The following is a 25,257-nucleotide window of genomic DNA, read 5'->3' as shown; positions in this document are numbered from 1 at the left end:
TAGGTGGGGTAGGTCAATAAAAGTGCTAAAGAGGCTGCTCAAGAAAGCAAGGGCAGCCAATATAGATGGGACAAAGTGTAAACTTCTCTTAGTGGAAAAAACATAATTTTTTTTCTATTTTCATTATTGTTATTCCATTTTCACTCTTATCCCTTTATGCCTGTGGTTTTCCTGTATTGATAATATTGATTTATTGCTTGTAATCGTATTGTTTTATATTGCTGGCTTTTGCTGTAATAAATTGGATTGGATTGGATGGGACAAAGTAGGCAGTGGCTTGGTAGGGATCCACGGAACTAACAATTGGCTGAGGGATGGAGTTGAAGCAAAGAGGATCTAAGAACAAGCAAAATTAGGAAGAAATTCTATATTCAGCTTAGGGAAATCAGGAGGTATGCCCTATTGACACAACAGAGGAAGTTTGGAGTGTTGGTTATGTATACCAGGAAATCTGGGAATTGGATGATTAGATCTGATCTCTGACAGGGTCTTGCTGGTTGCTGCGTTAACCCCATCCTCCTGCCCGTTGTTTTAATTGTTGCATTTATGTATTTGTTGGATATGTATTTGAACATTTTTTACATCTGATTTTATTATGTGTAGCTTTTATTGGTTAGCCACCTTGCTGGCCCTTATGAGGGCAGAAATGGGGATTATAAATTTTGTTAAATAAGCAAATAAAATACAGTGGATTTCCAGTTATTCTGCTTTTCACAATGCAGATTCCTGGTATTGCGTTAGCACAAAATGTCAGCATGTTAGCACAGCCTTTTTTATGTAAACTGGCTGAGGTTCAACCTGACAGTTTGTGTTAGGATCACATGACCATTTCATTGTGTGGGTACAAGTCTGACTCAGTTGTATATTCTGCTGGAGGAAATTTGACCCTGGTTGGGCTCCTGATGAGATCTCTGATTGAGCCATTGTTCAGCTATTTTGTGCTGTTGTCTTGTACTGAATTGGGCAGTGAGGTAGAGAATTCTGTGTGATTCTATGACTGAAGTATTCTGTGTTGTACTGCAGGTTTCATCAAAAAGGTGAAGAAGAATACTTGCCTTTGAAAAATTCGGTACATTTAGACTAAATTTACTGTAAAAGTTTAATGTTGAACGAAGAACACCTTTTTCTTGTACAGCTGCTTTTGCAGATCGTGAACATCTTTGAAAAAAATTGCTTTAGCATTATTAATCCTCACAGTCTTGCATTGAATAACTGCTTGTTAAAGAATAGAGTATTATTTTAAAACAAATGTAATGCTATTTCTATGCAGAAGCTGTAAAGTTGTTTCCATCATTGTGGGGAATGTTCCTTCATTGTGTCTATGCCATGTGTTCTCAGTCTAGAGCCATTCTGTGGTTTTTGTATGATTGGTCACTCACAGGACCTAGTTGGATTGTTTTTGCATGTTGATCCACAAAGTATGGATGCAAATACTATTTTGCTATTTAAAGCCTTCTGTATTGGTGTGTTCAGGACAACAATTCATCCTACTGCTCTTACTGTGTCTAGGGAATGGAGAATTGTGTGAGCAGAGATTGTTGCCACTAAGCATGGGTCACTCCACCCTTGGTAGTGACGACACTTGGAGAGTGAACAACTAAGGCTCTCTACTTATGCAATGGTGGTTACTTGGTTCCATCTAATTTGTTTCGTTGTATTAACTTCAGCGTGGAAAATATTTTCTAAAGGGAGATCATCATTCCCCTTTTCACCTTTCAATAGGTTTAACAGATGGCTCACTGCGTGACCAAGGTGGAACTGTCCATATCGTGTGATAATCTCATTGATAAAGATGTTGGCTCAAAATCTGATCCTCTCTGTGTCTTGCTTCAAAATGTTGGTGGAGACCAGTGGAGTGAAGTAAGGAATTGTTTGTTCTGTTTTATAATCATAACATAGAATTATGTTTTTATTGCATAGTACTTTTGAATGTGACTTGGGGGATTTTTCCCCTTGTTGACTTTTGCATTATTTTAAGTTGGGCATCTTTTAAAAGGCTGCCTTCATGTTTTGTAACAAACCACAAACAAAAGAGAGTTACAGCAATAGGCTAGAAAAACAGGAATCCCCACCGTAACTGACTAACTAATTACAGAACATTTGCAGTTATTTAACAGTTGGTACAATAGAAGGTGTTCCCTTAAGATTATTAACCACTGTTCTCTTTAAAGTGTGCCGGGTGCCCTTGTATTCTTTTGAGGAATAGGCAGCTGTAATTGGGTGGGGGCGTGATGGTATTCACAGCAGTGCAGAGGAATAATATGTGATAATAAAATGACTGTACAAGATGCAGGAATGAGAAAATTGCTAGGACCTTTAAACATATTTAAGCAATAAATTATCTGAATTAAAATTCCTTTTACATTTGCTTGCATTTCCTAACTTTAACTTTTAAATCCTGAAGTTTTTTGATCTGGTATTTTGTACAGAGACATTTCTTAAATGGTTTGGGTGGTGGTGGTAATGGGGGTAGGGATCCTCTGAAACAGCCCTGTAGATCCTGTCCAGTTACAGGATTTTTGTCACATCTGAATTTTCAATGTATTCTTTAGCAAGTGCATAGATTTCTAAAGCTGAAAGTATAATTTTACAATATAAATATTTACTCTTTAAATTGGCTTTTGATGTGATGAAGTTATAGCCTGAAAATTACTCTTCAACAGTTGCTAAAATTAAATGAAACTACTGTAAATTTGATGGCATACAACAGAAATAAAACAGTTCTACTAAACTGAAACTGGTGACACCTTAAGGCAACCTCATTGCACAAAATACAGACTATGAAAAAGGGCAGCTGCTGCATTAATTCCATTTTGAAGACTAACCTCAGTGTCTGGTTTTAACCAACCAAATTGACATTTCCATTTTTCCTTCTTCGATGAGATTGTTGGTAATGGTAGACAAGCTTCCCTGAAAGACTATTTAAAGCTATTTTATAGACTTCGTAAGCTGCCTTAGGTGCCAGGATTAGTAGAAAGGCAGGACATAAGAGCTCTAAGCTTGCTACTGCTGCGTCTCTTCCCGTACCATATGCAGTCTCCCTATCAAAAGGCAAATGAAGTAAAGTTTTGGAAATGATTGCATTAGGAGCTGTTGACCCAGCTCCGGTTTGGAGGAGCCAGCTTCAATGTTAGTGATGCTCAGAAAATAAAGCATTGAAATGACTGTCCTCATCTGAACTCTAGTCTTCCTAATGACACACATTGAGGTAACAGCCGTCTTCCCTGAAAAACATAATGATACACGCAACATTAATGCATTTATTTAAAAGCCTTATTTACATATAAAGTTCTTTATAAACGTATGCGAAGTGACTAGACTTGAAAAATGAAAACATAAGTGTAATACTTTGTACAGATTTATGTGGGAATTTGGTAACTTTACAGGTGTTTCATCCAGTTAATGAGATGAAGAGAGTATATATGCATATATTTTGAGGTATACTAGACATTTGCTTTTTATTGTTAAAGGTATCTCAGGACTTCTTTTCATGTAGATTATTTCTATAGATTCTGTGGATTATTACAACTATAGGAGCTGGGAGGGCTGCCTCTACCAGGATTTTCCCCAAAAGGACAGTCCTGGGTCTTGGTGGTGACATAACCAAAAGGCAAAGTTCCGGTAGGGGCTACCACCAGCCCCTCTGGCTGTCCCACAGCTAGAGACAGAGAGGCGAGCACCAAACCAACTTAAGTTAGCCCTGCGAGATAGGCACTTGGCATGTTGAGTCCAGAAGCCAATTAACAGAGTAGCATGTGGCAAATTTTAGCCAAGCAACTGGATTTAGATTGAAGCAACATTCAGTTAACTCCATATAAGGTATAATTAATACATTTATTAAAGAAGTGCAAAATACTAATTACCAAAAAGCATAAAAGGATGTAGTAGGAGAAGCAAAATTAATAAAATTTTATTAACTAAGTAAGCTAGCATACTCTGAAGTTCCCTAAGCAAGGGGTATATAAATCTAATTTATTAATAAATAAGTTAAAATTATAGCATGATCATCAAAAATCAATCCTTCTGGGCCAATGAGGAGACGAAAGGGACCCCAAAGGGAATGGAGGAGGAATCCAGAGAGGAAAAAGACTAAAGGTAGGAACCTTTTTAAAGACACTCCGACCCTCAGCGAGTCAGAACAAAGCAGCCAACCAAAGGGCAGATCTGTGAGACCAGTTTTGCAGTTACTTGGAACTAATGGAACTAATGTTTTTAATCCTAGGAGACTATACTAATCTAGCCAGGACACCGGGCTAGGCTCCCCAAGGCCCCACCCTTGAAAACGTCACACTTCTAGAGACAGGCACTTATCACTCTGAGTTAGCAGTACCATCTGGCCTCAGTCTTCAAAGGGAAAAGCTTTTTCTAGTATCAGAGGATGGCCATAAAAGTTAAAGCCATAAACTTTAATTGCATACCAGCCCAAAGGCCTAATTCAGAATAATTCTGAACAAGACACAAACAAAATGAATTTCTTGACAGTAGCTATTGTATATTGTTAAATCCAGCTTGTTACTACAGTTAGAAGCACACTTTAAAACATGTATTGAATTTAGCAAACTGGAGCACCGTTGAACCAAAATCAAGCGCTTTCAAGTGTCTAAACTTGATTAAATGTGTTCTGTGAGAGAATGTGGTTATTTAGCAAGATTTTTCTTCATCTTTCTTGTTACCACAGTTGGATCGAACTGAGAAAATAAAGAACTGCCAGAATCCTCAGTTTTCAAAGAAGCTACTGATTGACTATTATTTTGAAAAAGTGCAGAATCTGAAATTTGGAGTATATGACATTGATAACAAATCCTATGACTTAAATGATGATGACTATCTTGGAGGGGTTGAGTGCACGTTGGGACAGGTATTGGAAAATCACTTCATAATGTGGGTTAGCTATATACATATGTATGAAAAGAGCAACTGAAGTTCCAGTTTCCGAAAGTCTCTCTCTCTCTCTCTCTCTCTCTCTCTCTCTCTCTCTCTCTCTCTCTCTCTCTCTCTCTCTCTCTCTCTCTTTCTTTCTTTCTTTCTTTCTTTCTTTCTTTCTTTCTTTCTTTCTTTCTTTCTTTCTTTCTTTCTTTCTTTCTTTCTTTCTTTCTTGGTGCATACTCCCTGAGCCTGCTTACTTGCAAGGATGCTAGCTTGCATTGAGGACAGAAGTCAGTAGCAGCTGTAAACCAGATATCCGTGTGAATATGATTGCTTATATATAAGTAATTCTGTGATAGTAGACCTTCAGATGGCATTTGTTGCCATCAGACATTTAGCAGAGATTTGTTGGCACCAGGCATCAGCACAACTTGTTTGTTGTGCTTGTGTCTTCCCTTCCCTCCTGCTCTGGTGTGGGCAGAACTACATTAATGACTTTCCAATTTGATCAAGCTCCAATTTGCCATGACAACTGAAGTCTACTGGGCCAGTTGGCATTTGTTTACTCCCTGCAAACCAGAATTCTGAACTGTGTTTAAATGGAGGTTTAGAATCCTGGTTTATGGGAAATGAACAATCTGCAGTTCTCCAGCCACCTGTGTCCAGACCCCAGCATAAATTAGAGCTTAATCAGATGCACAGAGTGATGTCATGCTGCATAAGTGAGTGATCTTAATCTGCTATGTTGGGTGTATGTCAATAGGCTGCTGCTTTGTGGTTAAATATCTGCCTTTGAGTCTCTACTACAGATAACAAGGAGATAACTTTTTATATTAGAAAGATTTAGTGAATCTCAGATTTTCAGTATAAATCCTCATTATAAATATATTAGTTTTTTACCTTGTAAGTTTCCTAACTTGTACAAGTTTTTATTGGGCTTTAGGTTGTATCAAGTAAAACAATCACTCGACCTTTAGAACTGAAGAAAGGAAAACCTGCAGGAAAAGGCACCATTACGGTAAAACCTCTAATTTTTGTAACTCACGTATGAATTTAAAAAATAAATTTGTTCCTACTTTATTTTGCTAGCACAAGTATCATTAGGCTGGCAAAACAGCATCTTTCCTAAACAAATAAAACCCATTGGCCAGTATTTTTTAGTTTAATGATACTGCTCATTTGACCAACAGGCCTTGCACAATGCAGTGGCCAGTATTAAAGGCATGCAGTCACGCATTAAAGGCATGCAGAGCATTCCTCCACTGCTTTCTGTTTCTGCATTTTCCTTCCAGTTGTCCTACTTTTTCTTCTGTCAGCGAAACTGTTTCCAGAATACAAGCTGTTGTTCCATGTAGATCCCACATAGATTTTTCCTGGGGTCTGTCGGGCCTGCAGGAACAGAGAAAACACAGGAAATTCTGTGCAAACATGGTTGGATACAGGCCAGTAATTCTAGTGTATGTTTCCATTACACATGTATGTAGATTTCTTTAACATCTCAGCCTTTCCAGCTTTTGTTTATCATATTCTTGAACGTGTATGAGTTCTAGCCATTTGAATGCACCTTTATAAAATAACCCTTTTCCATCGTACATACAAAAGACTCAGCCTTCCTGAAATACTGTAAAGTAAATACCTCTGTTCCTAGTACACCACTGCTTTACTTTCCTTACATTCAGTTTAGAAACTCCTCCTCCCTTGATTAAATTTATTGTGAAGTACATTGGTGTGTTTGATCAAAAATACAATTTATAAAGTTTGAAGAAGTAGTTTGTGCTACAAATGATCCGTTCTTTTTAAAATACTTTCTGAAATGGCACTAAGAAAACATTCTCTTTTCTGCAGATTTCTGCAGATGAGATTAAGGACACCAGGGTTGTGTCTATGGAAGTTGAAGCTCGGAATTTGGATAAAAAGGTAACTGATGTCCATAATGTAACTTTTTGCATCTGCAACTGAAAAGGAACAATATTGCATATTCGTATTTGAATGGTTATATGTTGAATCGACAAAATGTACCCAAAACTGAGAGGTCTTGGGGACTGATCATTTCCATGCATATTTCAGAATAGCTTTTTAATTCATAGAATTCTTTGTTCTCATGGACTACAGTGTCCCCTCCAGAAGTAATTCTGTATAACATCATCTCCTTACGAATGCAGGTGCACTTTGACAATTCTGCAGTGATAGGGAAGAAAAATTTTCTCCCATATTTGAACAGAAGGGGAATGTAACATTTCTATTCATACAAGTCTCATTTCATTCATGCAATGTGAGAGGATTTCCATTGATTTCTCTCCTCCCATTGTAGATCCCATGTAACCTTGAGGATCCACTGATCCTTGGAATTGCACAGCCAGCTTCAGCCAGGGGCGGGGCGGGGGTAGAGGCTTCCTCTCCAGGAGTACTGCTATGCTCATAGTGTTTTGAATCCAACCCGTAATAATTTTTCCCTATCCACAAATGAAGAATTTTCTAAACTTTTCTATTCATGGCAATCAGGTACGTTTGGAAAATCATTGTAGTCCTCATCCCTTCAGTTGCTATTTACTTCATTTATACCCCATCTTTCTCCCCAATGGAGACTCAAAATGATGTACAATGTTCTCACCTCCTCCCATTTATCCTAACAACAACCCTGTGAGGTAGGTTATGCTGAGTGTGTGTGAATGGCCGAAGGTCACCCTATAATGGAATTTGTCCTATCCCGTTAAGGCTTTCCAGCTGTCCAGTGTTAAGATTAATATCCCAACTCTGAGCAGCTCCAAGGTCGTAGACTCTAAGACCAAAAAACAGAGAGATCTCTTTTTTGGAGAGTTTGTCAATGAGTACAAATAATTTATATGGGTTCTTCTTGCTTTATTCTCCTCATCAAGGTACACAGAGACTTCTCTTAGAGTTTAATATTTATTTTTATTGAAATAAACTCTAATATTTTTAATGAAGCAAGATATCAAAATATAAAGGATTATTAATATAGAACTTATAAAAATGGAACAAATACAAAGAACAAGGATTAACTCTCCTAACATCTCTCAATTAAATGTAACATTGATTCAAAATCAGACTTGCTATGAAGTGCATTGAATTTTCAATAAGCGCACCTACAAGTATAATTTTCTCACCTAGATCTTCATGAGATTTCTTTCAGCAAGACCCTGATCCCTATCTGGGTTAGCATCTTTTAGAGTAATTGGCATGTTGTTAGGATTAGGCCCAGACCCTTTTTAATATCAAAACTGATTTACCTTTTCATAATCAAGCTGGAGAGGCAGGAAGAGAAGGGGCAGTTGAATGGCCATTTGCTTTCCCTTCACAGCTATCATCGGATGCTGGAAGAAAATGACAAGTTTGGGATAAATTGTGTTTTGTTCTAGCCTTTTGCCTCTGTCATAAATATCAGAGACCTGTGAGATGAGTCCTACCTGAGATACATGACTTGAGGGCTCCCTAGCCCAGGTGACCTAGAGAAGAGGCTGATTTCAGAGGTGGGGGCCTCCTTTTTCCTCCCTTGGTGGGGTGGAGAATATAAAAGGAGCAAGCAGCCCTTTAGCTAGTATTGCTGTGGTGAATCCTAGGCTAGAGGACAGGGATGGTTCTCCACCTTCCTATGCATTGGACTGCCTATCTCACCTTTCTTAGTTAAGATAAAGTTCTCACCCATCTGTTAACCACCTGGCCACCTACCAGAATTCTGTGTATGCTCAGAGGCTAACAGCTCTCTCCAGCAGCTGGAAGGGGAAAGCCTGGTACCTAGCTGGGATGGTGGCACACTACCAAAGTACCAAGGATCAGGGAGAGGAAGGAAACCCCCTTTTCCAGTCCATTACACATCTGATATCTGCAGAGAAATTTAAGAAATTTCACATGTGATATTAATATAAAAATATGCTTGGTTTTAGATTTAGCTGATTATTCAGATTTTTAATCATGTGTTATTCTACCTGACCGAAAGTGATGCTATATACATCATTAGAAGGTGACAGGAAAAATTAAGTGGTCCATTCTAGCAACCAGATAACCATTTATCAACTATTGTTCACACTTTTAATTAGCTGTCAAAGATGTAAGGAATATCTGTATGGTTATACAACCTGTTAAAAAACAACATTAAAGTTCATTCAGCGTTCACTAAGGTATAATGTGCTCTAATCCATGTTCCTGTTACAAGCCAGCAAATTTCCATAATAGAGTAGGGATTTGAACCCCGGTCTCCCCAGTCCTAGCCTGGCACTCAGCTATTATACCACTCACAATCATGTAACAGTGTAGGAGACAACAAGATTATATATTTAAAAATGTCATAATAAAATGAACAACAGATTGAAAAGCATAGGTATTAAAAACTCACATCTGCAAGGAGCTGGTCCAAAGATTAACCTGTTGAAAAGGAAACATTATTATACTCGGAAAAGAGTTAACAAAGGAGTTTGGCATGTGTCACATAGGAGGTTGTTCCACAGATCTGGAACAACAATGGTGAAGACTGTGCTTTGAGTGGTGGTGGGTCTGCCCTCCTTGTATATGGGAATGCCCAGCAGGGCCTTCTCAGTTAATCTTAAATCGGGGGGGGGGGGTTGGGGGAGGGGGTCATCTATCTTAGTTCTCTTTGGAGTTGCATTGTAATACATCAATGGGCCAGGCATGGTGAGATCAGCCTATAATTTGAATATGTAATGTTGCAGTTGTTAGAGGAGTTTCAGGTGCTTTGCCAAGGTCTGTAGTAGTAGTGTTACATACATCTAGGATAAGGTAAGTAACGTAGACTTAATTTTTAACAAAAATGTTTCAAGGACAAAAAAGGACTGCTTCTATTGTGAATTTTTAAACCAGAAGTTCCAGAAGATAAAGGGGATATAACAGTAGTGATGTGGTTTCTGGGCATACAGGGTTGCATTACACATAGTCCAGACATGTATCAGAATGAGGTGGTAGACCAGGGTGACCGCTTAAGTCAGCTGGGTGGATAGTTACATTTTTAAAGTTCCTCCATGAAATAATAAATAACAAAATAGCAGATCAGAGGGACAGTTTCTAGCCTAACTCTTTTTATTCTGTGCTAGGTTTTCCACTTAGGGGAATTATTTACATAGGGAAAATTTGAAAAATATAATCTTTCCCTTGCGATCTCTTAAGTGATATAATCCATTCTACTGCATCATTCTGCGCATGTAAAGCCCATAACAGTGGGATTGGCAATAAATGAGCTATTTAATAACTTGAAAGAGAAGGGAATTTCTGCTACTTTAAAAAAAAAGAAATAGAAGTATTTGAACATGAGAGGTATGAGTAGACAGCCCCACAAAGTGGTGATTTTCTGGTTTATATGCTTTCCACATAAGTATAATGCACTTTTTATATTCCCTTAGTTGACAGTAAAATAGAAAAGAGTCCAGTAGCACCTTTAAGACTAACCAACTTTACTGTAGCATAAGCTTTTGAGAACCAAAGCTTATGCTACAGTAAAGTGGGTTAGTCTTAAAGGTGCTACTGGACTCTTTTCTATTTTGCTACTACAGACTAACACAGCTAACTCCTCTGGACCTTAGTTGATAGTGGCCGTCAGGTGTATCATTTGCTGGCTACTTAGTCTGCAGATGAAGAAGTTCTGAATAGAATTACAACTTAAAATGGCCAATATAGAACAGAAATGAGTTGTTCAATAAACAGTTGAAATATGTTTGGATGTTTTGACAGTAAGAACAAGTAAAAATATGCATTGCAGAAATATATATTATACATTAACTGGCTTTTGATCTATTATTTGAATAAAGAATGAGGCACTTCTTTCTGTACAGGATTTTCTGGGCAAATCTGATCCATTTTTGGAGTTCTATAAACAGAGTGACAGTGGAAAGTGGCAGCTTGTCTACCGCTCAGAGGTAAGATTTCCATAGATATTTAACCTTCTCGCTTCCTAAATTTTCTTAGTTGCAAAACCTTTCCAGCTTTATTTCATCTATAAAATCTCTTTTCTTATGAAATCATAACACTACTCATTTTAATGCTATCTTCCTACTTCCTCTCTGAAATGTATACTTCTGTACAAAATTATGACACGGCTGCATTTGGACTGCTGTGCTGTCTGCAGTTTGGATCGCTCCATCTCAAAAGGGATATAATTACATTGGAAAAGCCAGAAATAAGAAGTAACTAAAGGAACGTTACTTCACATAACACCTCGCTTACTGCCATAGGAGGTGGTGCATTCTGCTAGCTTAAATGGCTTTTAAAGTGTTAGACAAATTCATGGATGATAGATCTCTCCAATTCTGGGGACTAAATGGAAACCTGTTTGAGAAATAGTCCATTGAATACCAGGATCCATAGGTATACAATGAGTGACTTGCCTTATTGGAGGCTGGCCAATGTTGGAAACTGGATTTTGGACTGTGTAAACCCTTGGTTTGATCTCAGCAGCCTTTTTATGTTTGGCCTTCAAATGTCTTCTCTTTGCTTGCCAGTATAATGCTTCTAATTAGCCAACATGACTTACAGCTGTAGAAAGTGAAGGAATGTGGTTCAGTTCCTAATTGTGGAGCAAGCCAATAGGGAAGTCTGGAAGGTACTCACAAATCACTGCTGCAACTATCGCATTTATCTTGCAACCAAAATTTTATATTAGGCTCAGTCATTCGTTGAAACTGACTAATGACACAGGGTTGGATCTAAACCTGGTTTTCTATCACTGAAAGACACTTTCATATGCAGAATGGGAGTGACTTTTGCCAATTTCGCTGCTCTTACTACAGACCTTCAGTTTGCTTCCCATTCTGTTCATTATGCTCCCCTGACCTCCAGGGAACTTTGGGGCATTCAGTTAGCTGCAGTGGTGATCAGGGGGAGTTCCATTCAATATCAAATGGTGGAACATTGGAGCCAACCCTTAAAAAATTTATAGCTCTATTAATAAGCAATTGTCTCAGGATATTTGCGAGTAAACAGTGTTGTTATGTAGAGTTATAGCTCATTGGAAGTTCATGCATAGATATTTTTAGTCTTTAATAAGGTGCCGCTGGAATTCTGTGTTGTTTTGCTGTAATAGATTAACACTGCTACCTCTCTGAACATAATATGTCATGACCTGTCACAACTGAAATGTTAATTTTATGTGTAAAAATTAAGAGAAACCTATTTGGTATATAGGCTGTAAATTTTGTCACAGCAGAATACGTAACTGGGCTGCTGAAAGAATTAACAAAAAATGCCAGTTGATAGTGTTCCTTTTTCATAAAATACAAATTGTGATTTAACAACAAAAGTTCTATACTGAGGAGGCAAATGAACGACTCTTGTGCCTTTTGCAATCTTAGGTTGCAGCATAGGAAATACGTTTTGTCAAGCTTGTCTGATGGAGTTTTTATTTTATTTTGCAGGTGATCAAGAACAATCTAAATCCTTGCTGGCGAAAGTTCAGTGTCCCTTTGCAGACACTTTGTAATGGCGACTTCAATACACCAATCAAGGTGAGAGTGATTATTTAATTTTTGAAATGCTTTTAAGACAAGTTTGGCAATTTAAATTCAAAACTTTTTTGTTGCAATTTGGTCTGATTCTAAATCAAATAATAAATAATGCCTAGCTGTAAATGGATGTTTAAAGCTCAAACTGGCTAAGTGTTACTTTTATACTCAGCTGTCTGAAAGAAGTGTGAGTTCCCACTTTTTCCTTTACCCTCCTGTTTCTCAGTGATAAGTGTATTGACTCAGAGACTCCCATCCCTTGTCCCTGACGGCTTTCCTAGCTGCTCAGGTCCCCTAGGAGCTTCTAAGAGCTCTGGTCATTTGTCTGAAGCACCCCAGCTTCCTGGGTTCTTTTCAGTTTGTGTACCTCCTTGGCAAGCAACACTGGACGAAGGCTGGCAAAATATATTATTGGAGTTTATTAAAGAAAGAACATAGGAGCTTGTGCTAGGCTGAAACCACTCTTAGAAAGCATTTAGGCAAGGCAGAAAACAAATAACAGCTTGCAGATATAAGTATGTTCTAACAAGCTAAAATACTACTTGCTAAGCATTCTCTGAGTTGATTCCAAAGCTAGTTGATCTTACCAAAGTCCATCCATGACAGCTTATTCTTAGCAGCCTGGAAGCATAGAGCTGAGGAGCTCTCTCTCACATTGCAGGTAGTTGACAATGGTTACAAGGTAGAAAGACTGATAAGCAAGAGAAGCCTAGATACCAAGAGGCTTCTTGAAATCTGGAGGGGCATCACCCCACTCAAGGAACTAATCAGGGCTCCACTTCTTAATTGGACATTGCAGCCCTGTGAATGTTTAGGGAGTATGGCTATAGCTGAGATCAGCACCAAGCACTCGCCTTCCCAAGGCCACTCTCTCACGAGAAAAAAGCAGCCCAGATGCAGATAATTAACAGGGCTTGGGACTTTTCCAGCAAACAGGCCTAGCAAGAATTCTGCAGGACGTGAGGTCTGAACCAAAGTTTCAAACGTAACATTCTGTATTAAGCGGTACAAGGCCGGGTCCCACTTGCAATATTAACGATAGTTCTGGGATTTATGAAACATTCTCTGCATCCTTCTCTTAACCAAGCAGGAAACTTTTCCTGTTGTGTGAGCTCCTGGGAACTTCTTCAAATATAGCTGGATTTCCTTCTAGATCAGCATTCACTGTATATCCATTGTTGACAGCACCCTTGCCTAAAAATAATATTGTTTTACTAGCTTTGAAAATATAATCCTACACTCTTAAGAAATGGGTTTTTATTGAAGACCAAGATCATGAAGACTCAAATATCAGCTTGCGTTTTCCAAAGTAAGTCTTGTAGCATTACTGGTTCTGAGAGGTAGCTTGAAAATATGACCTGAGTGTACCAAAAATGCCATTTGGAGGCCCTTGATTTGATTTTGAAAAGTTAAGATTTTTGTGGACTAATTCACGGAAAGAGAATAAGTGCAATGATTTACTTCCACTTTTTTCTTATTTTACTTCAGAGTAACTTGTTCAGTTGCCTAATAAACTTAATTTGTTGGTCCTTGCAAATACTGTCTTCCAGTATATTGTACAATGTTCTATTTAAGATGATATTTTATTAAGTAACTTCTTCAAAGAACCTGCAGAGGAAAGAAGGAAAGAAGTGGTAGCAGGTGTTGGGAGATCAATAAAAAAAGAGGCCTAAATGGAAACCTATGACTAAGCTTTGGCTATGTTCAGACCCATATGTAAAATTCAGCTGCTCCCCTTGCCTCTTTGGGCTCCTGGCAACAGAAGAGTTCCTTTGGTATCCACTCCTTTCATCTTGAAAGGCACTTGGAGAGGTAGCAGCTGTTTCATTGGTTGCCCGTCTTGATTAGTTAAGGCTATTTGGAAGAATCTCGGTCATATATTCGAAAAGGAGTGTTGTTCCTTTGAGGAAATCAAAGATGCCCAACTCCATTAGAGCAAATTGCTTGTTGTGATCAGAAAAAAAAATTGAATATTGAGGATTCTTTCAGTTGTTTGTCAGTTTCAAGCCTTACCTTTTGTAGGAGTGGCTGGGTGATTTGGCTTTTAAACCAGTTTTGGTCTGATTGTGCCTTGGTTGTGGTGGAATTGATTGCATTGGGCTGACAGAAGAAACTTGGCCCCAGTAATCTTGATGAGATTATAGGGTGTTGTAGCACAAATCTGGCAGATGAAAATGGGGCTTCCTATAAGGCAGCTGTGTGTCTTACCTGTCTGAATATTCCCAGAGGGTAGTGATAGATTCTGTGACTTTCTGAGAGATGTCTAGAAGATGATTCAAGGATCTCCTCTGTCTTCCTCCATATTCAAACTCTGCATGAATATGCTGGCTGAGATACACAAGTTTCAACTCAGTCATCAGTTATCCAAGGGATAACCACCAGCGTTTGTTTCTTTTTGTCTTGGGAGATATAGATGTGGCAGTCTTTTGTCCAGAATTGTGCCCAGTTGGCATCTTACGGTTTTTGTGGGTCCCCTTGCACTCAGAAATGGCTCGTGAGGAGTCTGGTGGTGGGGCTGTCCTGGAAAGAGATAGCTGGTGGATGTCTTCTGCACAATCCCTCTGTTTATGAAGGGGTTAAATCCAATATGGTGTATTACTGCGTTGCAGGAAAGCAACTGCAAGAGAGTAGTGAAAGACGCCTTCCCTTAAAATACAGCCATCGTTCAAATGTCATGAGCTCCAGATCCATAGCAGTCTTTGATTCAATCCTATATTCCATCTATTCCTAACACCACAGACTAATTCAATGACTTAGTATGGACACTCAGGTCACATTTGATTTGGCTTTTGAGTATGAACTTTGTAGGTTTATGCATGAGTGGGTGTTTTCAGGAAAGCCTATTCACACAAAGTTCTTAAAACAAACGAGAGCTTTGGATTATATAGTTTGAGCTTAACATATTTACATGTTAAGGCTGCTGTTTGTTTTTGGTGGGTTTTTTGTGCATTATCTTTGAGTTCCTATGATTTCTCCTTAAAAGCTCCTTCTTACAATGGGTGCACTAAGGCTTAGTTTTTGCTTCCTTGTTTCAGTTGAGTGCTTAATTTTCCACAACTAAATTATCTCTCACTTAAGTCTGAGAGTAGCCCTTTCTCTCTTTTTTTAATAACTTGTTTTGCGTATGAATTTCTGCTTCATTGCAAACTAGACAGGTGAGTAACAATCACTCTCTTCAAGGACTCATTTTTGGGTATTTCTCTTGCTATCAGGTATCAGTTAGTGATATGGATGACAGCACCAGTTCAGATTTGATAGGGGAATTCTCATGCGTCACTGCAAAACTGTTGGAAGCAAAAGATCAAGTGGTGAGCAGCAGTATTTCTCATTGTAAAATTCTCTTTGTCCATTGCCTACTGTTTCTTTCCTTTCAGGTGCACTGTACAGATTATGATAGTGATGGGTCACATGATTTGATAGGCAGTTTTGAAACTAACCTATCCCAACTACAGAAGGCAGGTGGCAGCTCTCCGGTGAGCTTTTACTTTTACCTTCTTTTACTCATTAGAGGAACCGATTGCTTATGGTAAAGCAGATTGGCTACAGACGGCATAGTTTTCTAATTCCACTCAAATTGTTCATTTCTCTATTGATGCACACAGACAATAAACAGCATTCTAAATTTGTAGTTATCCATAGGATTTGAGTACAGTTGTTTCTTCTAAAAACATTTAACATGTCTTAATTCTCTTTCTCTCTTATGTTTGTCTTAGCCATAAGCCATAACAATTCATACAGTAAAACAATAGAACAAAGACACAGCAATTTCTAACAATTGGATGAAAATAGACAATAAAATCAATAGCTTACAGTGAGGCCCAGGCTCAGTCTAATCTTCATTGCTGCTAATGCAAATAAAGCCACTCTGTTGGAAACATAAGGATCAGTGTCCGAAAGTAAAAATGTAACCAGGTCCAGATCGGAGATACCAAGACACCACAGGACAATTGGGGTGATGAACCTTTTTCTGGGCGCTTCATGCCATGGGCACCTCAGAATGTAGTGTATGACATCATCCACTTCTCCCATGTCACAGTGGCAAAATCTAAAGGGAGCAAGGACACCAAGAAAACGGCCCATACATATCTTAATCTTAATTTCTGTCCTATATACCAGCAGTCAGGGCCGGTGGCAGAGTTTCTGGCGCCTGAGGCTGGGGGCTGCTTCAGGGCTGTTGCTGCCCTCGTGTGCGCACGTGCGAGCGCACACCCAGACTGCTCAGTTGCCCCGCACCGCCCTGCCCACCTGCTGCGCCTGGTCCGCAGCTGTGTGCTAGCGGCAGCAGCAGCAGCAGCACAGGGCAGCTTAGAACCAGACCAAATGAGAGGAGGGTCCTGCAAGTTTTCTTAGGAAATGTAGGAGATGCCTTTTCTCTGCCGCTGCTCACTGCCCTCTCTGAATGTGTGTGGGGGTGGAGCCCCAAAGCATTCCTCTGCCCCCCATCTCTTGCCTGTCACCTCACAAACTGGAAAGAAGTGGAGGAAAAGTGATAAGTTTCTTTTGGGGGACGGGGGAGGGGATGGGGCGGGATGGAATAATGACAGAAGAAAGCAAAGGGGAAGGGGAAGGAGAAAGCGGGAAGGACCTGGAGAAACAGCTGCGCCTCAGGGTGTGCTCTTTGAATGAGCTGCTGAAGACGCAAATCTTTCTTCCAGGCACAAGCCCCCCTCCCCACCCCCAATGCGAGGGCATCCTGGGAGAGAGCAGCAGCAGCCCACCCCGGAATGGTCTTTGGGTGCCCTCGTGTCCAGTAGGCTTGTGCCTGGAAGGATTTGAGTCTTCAGCAGCTCGTTCAAAGCACACACCCTGAGGCACAGCTGTTTCTCTAGGTCCTTCCCGCTTTCTCCTTTCCCTTCCCCTTTGCTTTCTTCTGTCATTATTCCATCCCATTCCCCCCCATCCCATTCCCCCCCCCATCCCATTCCCCCAAAAGAAATGTATCACTCTTCCTCTGCTCCTTTCCAGTTTGTGAGGCGACAGGCAGGAGATAGGGGGGAATGCTTGGTGTGCATGTGTCCTCCCAGCCCTCCTACTCAGTTGCTCCGCAGCACACGCCCCCGCCCCCCGGCATCCCCTCAGGTGCCTCAGCGCTCGAGGCAGTTGCCGAACTTGCCTCCATGGATGCGCCGGCCCTGCCAGAGGTTATAGAAAGGCTGATATGCAATAGGAGAGTAATTTGCTGTATCACACGCTGCCCCCTACTCTAGTGTGTCTCAGAAAAGAAAATTAGTAGGTGAGTTACATGGCAAATCTGGTGCTGCTCGCTATTGTAAGATAAAAATTATCTGTGCATGGCAACAGATTTTTTCTGCCTGGTAGTGATCAAAAATTTGTGTGTGTGTGGTGGTGGATGACCTAGCTGTCTGATAGCCTCTTAAGACAGGTTCTGCTGTGTCCATAGAGCAATTTCTTGAATTTATCCTATTATTCTTTTGACCTAAGTTGTTTCTGCACATGTTTTTTCCCTAAGTCGAATGCTGTTGGGAAATGTTTTTCCCCCCTGCTTCCCCACAGCATTGTGGTGCATTCTTGTACTTCCTGGGTTTTCCCTCCTTATTCTCTAATCTTTCTCAAACCTTCTTTGTTCCAAAGTTTTGGGAAGAATTGCAGCAAAGCCTGGGGGCACTTGACTTATTCCTGATTTTCTTAGCAGACCATCCCCAAACATTGGAATCGGTTTGGATAGGGTTCTTCTACACATCTGCCCACCCTTTGAATATTTACAGTTGTGGAGTTGATTTATTTAGTTCTTCATGTGCCTGAAATAATCAGGGTTTTCAAGCGAGGGTGTTGTTGTCCTTGGTGTCATCACCAGTGATGTCATAGCACCCCCTCATCCTTTCTTTTTTGCACATGCTTATATCAACCCATACCTAAGTCCTTCCGGTCCGAACTGGAGAGCCCTGCCCAGGCTGACCCAGAGCCAGGAGGCTGAAGCTGGCACTAGTAGGCAAACCAACCTCTGTTGGGACAGAGCCTGAAGCAGCAGCAGCAGCTATGTGCTTTTCAAGCTGCATTGCTTTTTCTGTCATCTCATGGGGCTCCACGGCTTTTGCATTTTTTTTTAAAATCAACTATTTTATATTGCTTTATCAGCTGACCATCATAATAATAGATGCAGCAGATTCTCTGAATTCTCAGCTTTTACTTTAAAAAGAAAACTCTCTAGCCCCTTTCCTTGCAGAGATTTAAGGGAAAAGGCATAACTCTGCTATGGAACAGCCTAGACACTTCCTTTTTTAAAAAAAAAAATGAAACCTCGGAATTCCAAGAACTGTTGCGTCTATTATTACAATGTAGTTGATATAGTGCTAAGAAATTGATTATTTTTTAAAAAAAAGAGATTGAAACAAAACCAAGAAGGGGGGGAAAGGAAGGAGGAGGAGTTCAGTGATGATGAATATCCAGTCATTGAAAAGTGGGTTGGATGTAGGTGGAAGTGGGAGGGACAGACAAAATTGAAAGAAACATTACACACAAGATAAAAAATCCTCAAAATCAGCTTCCAGAAAGAGATTGGGATAAAAGTCTCCAAAAACCCATAAAAAAACCAGGAGAAAACCAAAAGAAACCTGAAGTGAAAACTAAAGGCAAAAAAAAAATGTATGCAGAAATCGGGGGATAAATCAAAGCAGTATGGGGCCAGAAATGACAGCAAAAAAATGGGCAGAAAACATGGGTGAAAAACGTTCTGATTTTCTTGCTCCTGCCCACACAGCAACCGTTTCCCCGCTGCAGCCATTTCTTCGCCCTGCTACAGATGGTTTTTCCATTTTCTTTTTTTTTTCAATTAGCAATTTAATAGCATTATATTGATATACTATTATGCTAAAATATGTATCAGTTTCTCCGAGTTCCCAGGTTTCATTTTTAAAAATAAGTCTCTGCCTATTTTCTTGCAGAGATTTATGAAAAAAGCATATACTTGCAACAAAGTGGGCATTTAAAAAAAAGAATGTTGATGCATATTTTAGTGTAATGGTACATTGATATAATATTAATTTACTGATTAAAAAAACCCCAAGTACTAGGGAAACCTGTGTGGAAGCCCTGTGGCTACTGCAGTGTATTAACGGCCACAGCAGCAACAGGGAAACCAGCCAAGCTTGTCCCTATGTAGAAAACACCCTAGATTAAATAGGAGTCTTTTCTTATTTCAGGTGAATAGCTTTGTTGGTCTGCAATAGAAGAATAAGATACAAGTCCAATAGCACCTTAAAGACCAACCAAATTTCCATGGTATAAGGGAGTGACTCTCAAAAGCTTATACTCTGGAAATTTTATTGGTCTTTAAGGTACTGATGGATTCAAATCTTGCTCTTCTTTACTTGTGTATGTTTGTTTATTTTATGTATCTTATTTATGCCCTGCTTTTTTCTCCAATGGGGACCCAAAACGGCTTACATCATTTTCTTTGCCTCTATTTTTTCCTCACAACAACCTTGTGAGATAGGTTAGGGTTGTCAGACTGTGGCTTGCTAAAAGTTGCAACTCAGCCTGCCTCTTGCAATAAGACAAAAGTCCTTTGATTTCAAAAGGCTTTACTGGAGATAAACAACCAATAGACTACACATTCAAAGATACACGGATCTTAGCTGAACTTGAAAATTGTTATGAATGCCAAGCAAAAGCTGAGGTACAGAATAGCAGTTCCGTGCAGGCCCCATCCTCCCCCTCAGTTCTCAAAACAATCGGCCCGAGGGTGAGAAAGTGAAAGTTTCTCAAGGGTGTCGGAAAGGCAGATATATGTAGACACAACATTCCTCTTCTCTCTGTAAGCTTTCATCAGAAGGCTTGCCACCTGCAAAAGAAACACTTAATATACTGACAGGATTAAAATGGAGTCTCTTTGGCTAAACACAATTAGAACCTGACAAGGGTGAGAGAGTGTGACTGCCCCAAGATCACCCAGTGAGCTTCCATGGCAGAGTGGGGATTCAAACCCTGATCTCTCATAGCCTGGTCCCAACATTAACCACTACACAACACTCTCTTATTTGTGTTATTCCTTATCAAGCTTTCCTGTTTATCAGAGACCGATTTATCAGTTTTGGAAGCTAGCTTTCTATAAATAATTAGGCCTCAGAATAGTGCTGTTGCAGTCCCAAACTTCCCTTTCCAATATTTTGTATTGGTATTACAGACAAATAATACTTTACTTGGTTCAGTATCCTCGGGCTCTGTTCAGTGAAAGAAATTTATAAATATCTTTTCCCATGCCACAGTAACTTAACCAAAGAGTTTTCTATTTTTAACCCTTTATCTCATAATAAAAAGACATAATTAAGTTCTGATTCCAGTCACACTGCAGTTTATATGACACAGTCACTAGTGTTAGATTTAATTAATGACTGTGTTTCTCTATTCAGTTTTATATCCTAAAACACTAGGCATCTTTGTAGAAACTCCCAATATTTAGCCACTAGCATCCTAATGGCCAATAATAAAATGATCACAGAGCAGTCCTTTAGTCATTTGGACAATCCCAGAAAAATGATCCTAGAATGCCAAAAATACATAATTTCTAGTAACTTAAATCAAGAGAGAACTTGCTAGTATTTCTTCATGTAAAATCCCCACTATATTTGTATTGCTGTTGCAAGCATAGATATATTTTCTGTGACACATTGCATTCTGTTAGCATATAGAGTTATTAAAGAGCAAGTGGTACAGATGTTAAAATATTGCACATAAAAAAAATCACCTTTTAGTTTTTTTTTTTTTAAATTATTTTTATTTTAATTATTAACAAAACTGTTTACAATATGAAATACAACATGGATAAATCGTTGAAAACTACATAACAGAGAAAGGTAAAACATGGAAAGACAAATTCAAGTTGAATCATCTGATGTATTTTGGATTATAGATTCAGGAATGTTTGGTATATTTTATTGGGAGTACCTTTTACTTTATTAACAGCTACATAGAAGTTTAATTTCTTCACATTTGTACCTTGTTACTCTATTTTATTTATTTATTATATTTTTAACCCGCCCTTCTCACAAGTGGGCTCAGGATGAGGTACAACATTGATTAAAATACAACATAAAACAATAAACACAGCATAAAAACAGCAATCAATAAAACCATTCCAAGACGGGCAGTCCTGCACTCGTACCCGTCAACATACAAAAAGGAGAGGTAGTAGCAGACAGATAGATTACTGTACCCCTTTTCAGGGCAGCCAGCAGTGCACAGTGTACACTGTAAGAGAGCCCAGCCCTGTTTTGACAGAAAGATGTAGAGGTACATGGAGTTAACATTTTGAATCCTGGTTTTAAACAGGATAATTTAGTGGCAAACATATGCATAATGGAACTTGGCCCCCAGGATTTGCCATTGGCTTGCTAAGGGGGCGTTTGTGGCAAGTAGCACACCACCTGGTTGATGAAGTTTGAAAAGCAAAGTATGTGTCCTTTGCTTTTTTTGCCTCATTAATTTTGGTAGTTCTGATCATTGCCTTTCCAAACTTGCCTTTGCTGTTATGATGGCAATACAAGTAGTTGTAATGGAGTTCCTTGAAAGTCAAGTGGGATATGTTACAGATCCTGGAATGGGATGTTGCTCCTGTGCCCCTAGAGGCGTTACAAGCATGGCTGCTGTGCTGTGTTTGTGTCATTAGGTGGCAGAGAGAAATGGGCTGTGTCTACACTCTGTGCTCGGAAATGTAGACCTGTGGGCACTTAGAATGATTGATAGCCAGACAAAGCAGCAAACTGCTGTCTTGCATGGCAGTGCAGAACTCTGGGTCTTGCTCACAAGGTTCTGGGTTGGTGGGAAGCAGGTGATGCATGTCAGTGAATAGTAGGGTATGGCTGTATAGGTGCTTTTCCCCACCTATGGAGGAAAGTAGACTGATACATTCCATTTAAAAAGTGGTTCCAACAAAGAAGCCTCCAAAAGAGCCAAGATGAATATTCCAGTTGAGGTGAGCGATCCCAATAATTTGTACACAACAGCAAATATGCCTGGCTGCCTCTCCGAATATGTCCCCTGGGGGGTCTTGTGCTCTGCTGATAAGCAGTTACTGGTGTTCCCTGGCCTGAGGGACATTCACCTAGCCTTGACCAGGGCCAGAGCTTTTTCAGCTCTGGCACCGGCTGGTGGAATGCTCTCCAATGGATATTTGCGACAGTTCTACAGGGCCTGTAAGACGGAGATGTTCTGCCAGGCCTGTGGCTGAGGTGACGGTGATCTGTCACTCCTGACTGCCCGTGCTCCACTCTGTGCCACTCTGAATGTGATCATTAGACGTACATCACTGGCTACGTTCTGTAGTTTTGTTACAGCCTTAATGAGTCTTCATAGCTGATGCCTTTTAATTGCTGGATTTTATGTGACTTTTGATTTCTCTTTTTAAAGTGTTTTTATATGTATCTATTATTGTTATGACCTGCCCTAAGCCTGCTTACGGGGACAGTGGGATATAAATGGAAATATATAAATAAAATAAAGTAAAATAAAATAAAAATTATTGAAGCTTAGCAAAAGTAATAGTTACAGCTTCTGTTGACAGTATAAACTCTTCGATTTTTTCAGCAAGTTGACATTTCTGTTATGTTATATGTTTTGCTCCCCATAGGTAGAATTTGAGTGTATTCACCCTGAAAAGAGAAAAAAGAAAAAGAGCTATAAGAATTCTGGCATTGTTAGGGTGAAATCCTGCAAGGTAAAAAACATTTCAAGCAAGGGGGCTGGCTATTCTTTCACTGTGGGGAAGAAGTAGTGATAGTTATTTTTTTTCCAGATTGAAATAGAATATTCTTTCCTGGATTACATCATGGGAGGCTGCCAGATAAATTTCACTGTGAGTTGGCCATCTATTTATGTCTTTCCCCTCTCATTTAAGATGATAGTTGAACCATTCCTCTGTTCCAGCAGAAAGACCTCAGCTACTTATAATGGACAAAAGCTTACTTGCTGGAAGTTACACTGCTGAGCTGATGCTTGTCCAAGGTAGAATTCACAGATACTGCTAATTGTTTCTCTGTTGAGATGGATAGCTGTGTTAGTCTGTCTATAGCAGTAGAAAAGAGCAAGAGTTCAGTAACACCTATAAGACTAACAAAATTTGTGGTCAAGTATGAGCTTTCATGAGTCACAGCTTACCTCTTCAGATCTGGTATCCGAAGAAGTGAGCTGTACTTGGAATCTCTTACCCTACCACAAATTTTATTTCTCTGTTGTCATACATTTCATACAAAGGGAGTCTGGGCAGGATTCAAAGTTTCTGTTCCACTGATGGTGGAGCCTTTGACCATCAGTGGCAAAACATTTTCTTTCCACTGGAATAAAATTCCTTGAACCAGCAGAAGGCTCCTTGAATAATAAAAGCACTTCACCATTAGCAAAAGAGAAGCTTTGAATCCCATCCTGGTATCTTCTTAAACAGGCTGCAGATGCTTGTCTTGTCTCAAAATCTCAAAAGCTTGGTAGCATTTTCCATGGGTGCTCACTATGCTTGAGGGAAAATTGCATGAGTAATGAGCTGTCTTTGTAATCTTTTTCTAGAAAAATTTTTCCCACTTATTTGTGTTCTTTATTATTCTTCATTGTTCAGGTGGGTGTAGATTTCACTGGCTCCAATGGCGATCCAAAGTCTCCAGATTCTCTTCACTACATCAGTCCAAGTGGAATAAATGAATATCTCACTGCCATCTGGACTGTGGGGAATGTGGTCCAGGATTATGACACGTATGTTAAGCCACAATTAGTTGATCTAGCTGCAGATTTCCAGTAGAGCTGTGGTCTATGAGTTGTGCTATGTATTGCTTACTCCTATTGACCTCACATCCTATGCCTGATTATATTATGATGATGAGTATAATGGAGTGGTGAATTGAGTGGTGAATGCAATAGACTGTAGTTCTTTTATTAGTTATTCTTGAGAGTAAGGGACTGTTTCTGCTTCTAAATTGCTGTGCAAAAGTTGTGGGCACTCTTACTTTAATAGCTACCACCAGTTTTTCCTGTAGATTGAATGTGATTCTGGAATGCAACTTCTTCCTGAAGGAAGAGCCAAAAGTTCAGGAGCAGAATTTAATTTGTGTTCGTTTTATTGAACCAGCACTAAAAACAAAATGATGATGAGTCATGACACAGCTGATTTTTTTTCTCCTTCCTCTTTCAGAGATAAATTATTCCCTGCCTTTGGGTTTGGAGCTCAAGTTCCTCCGGACTGGAAGGTGAATTTCTTAATTCACATATTTTTATTATTATTCACGAGTCATTATGCCAACCATTATAGAAAACAACAGCAAGATTCCAGTTACACCTTTAATAATTGACTATTTAAAGACCATGAGATCTTTATCATCAGATACTTGCGGGGGGGGGGGGCTGTTAGCTACATAAGAATGAACTTTGAAAGAAAGATTCATCAATAAAGATGATGCATGAAAAAGTCAAGGGCACAAAAATAAGCTTACTCTCAGCTCTTATAGTGTAAGAAAAAAATGTAATCCCTGGTTAGACCTTTATTAATAGAGTAGATTTCTGGATAAATTCTTGTCCTTCCACCACCATATAAGTATCTGAATACAGTTGTTTGAAGATGGCAACTCTGAGGTCTCTGATGGAATGACCTGGGTGACTAAAACGTTCACCCACACACTTCTTTGGGCATGAGGTCCAATTTATTTTCTCTCAGACCTGCCCTTCCTGCTGAACATAGACTGCTTATGGACATTTCCTGCAAGATATTGGTTAAACAACATTGTCACATATGTAAACACTCCAGATGCAGTGGACACAGATACTGGATCTCTGACTGTGTTGCTGATGTTGATCAAGTTGGCATATTTTTCTGTTGCCTGAGCTCACATCTTAGTGCTTGATACTTGATGTGATATTTAAGCCTCTCTAAGTTAAGGGGCTGTCTGTATACCATAACTGTTTACCTCCTACTGAGAGTTCAAAAGTGGAG

General features: G+C 39.5%; 1 protein-coding gene and 1 non-coding gene across 7 annotated transcripts in view; both read left to right on the top strand.

Annotated features, from left to right (window-relative positions):
• CPNE1 (copine 1) overlaps positions 1-25,257 on the top strand; it is a 67,380-nt gene that overhangs the window by 34,480 nt on the left and 7,643 nt on the right. For 5 of the 6 annotated variants that reach the window (XM_054979996.1, XM_054979999.1, XM_054979998.1 and 2 more), the window contains exons 2-12: positions 1,723-1,860; positions 4,679-4,858; positions 5,810-5,884; positions 6,712-6,783; positions 10,665-10,748; positions 12,243-12,332; positions 15,704-15,802; positions 22,915-23,001; positions 23,080-23,139; positions 23,893-24,026; positions 24,463-24,517. In XM_054979996.1, the coding sequence (XP_054835971.1) occupies positions 1,732-1,860; positions 4,679-4,858; positions 5,810-5,884; positions 6,712-6,783; positions 10,665-10,748; positions 12,243-12,332; positions 15,704-15,802; positions 22,915-23,001; positions 23,080-23,139; positions 23,893-24,026; positions 24,463-24,517 (1,065 nt within the window). In that variant the 5' untranslated portion in view covers positions 1,723-1,731. Of the gene's footprint in view, positions 1-1,722; positions 1,861-4,678; positions 4,859-5,809; positions 5,885-6,711; positions 6,784-10,664; positions 10,749-12,242; positions 12,333-15,541; positions 15,638-15,703; positions 15,803-22,914; positions 23,002-23,079; positions 23,140-23,892; positions 24,027-24,462; positions 24,518-25,257 lie in introns of all 6 variants that reach the window. The other variant, XM_054980001.1, reaches the window with a different exon arrangement.
• On the top strand, positions 21,901-22,040 carry LOC129331558 (small nucleolar RNA SNORA17). Its single transcript, XR_008597207.1, has one exon. It is a non-coding gene; the product is annotated as a small nucleolar RNA SNORA17 (small nucleolar RNA).

The sequence above is a fragment of the Eublepharis macularius genome, chromosome 5 (genome assembly GCF_028583425.1).
Source record: "Eublepharis macularius isolate TG4126 chromosome 5, MPM_Emac_v1.0, whole genome shotgun sequence".
Taxonomy (NCBI): domain Eukaryota; kingdom Metazoa; phylum Chordata; class Lepidosauria; order Squamata; family Eublepharidae; genus Eublepharis; species Eublepharis macularius.
This window is presented reverse-complemented; position numbering and strand designations above follow the sequence as displayed.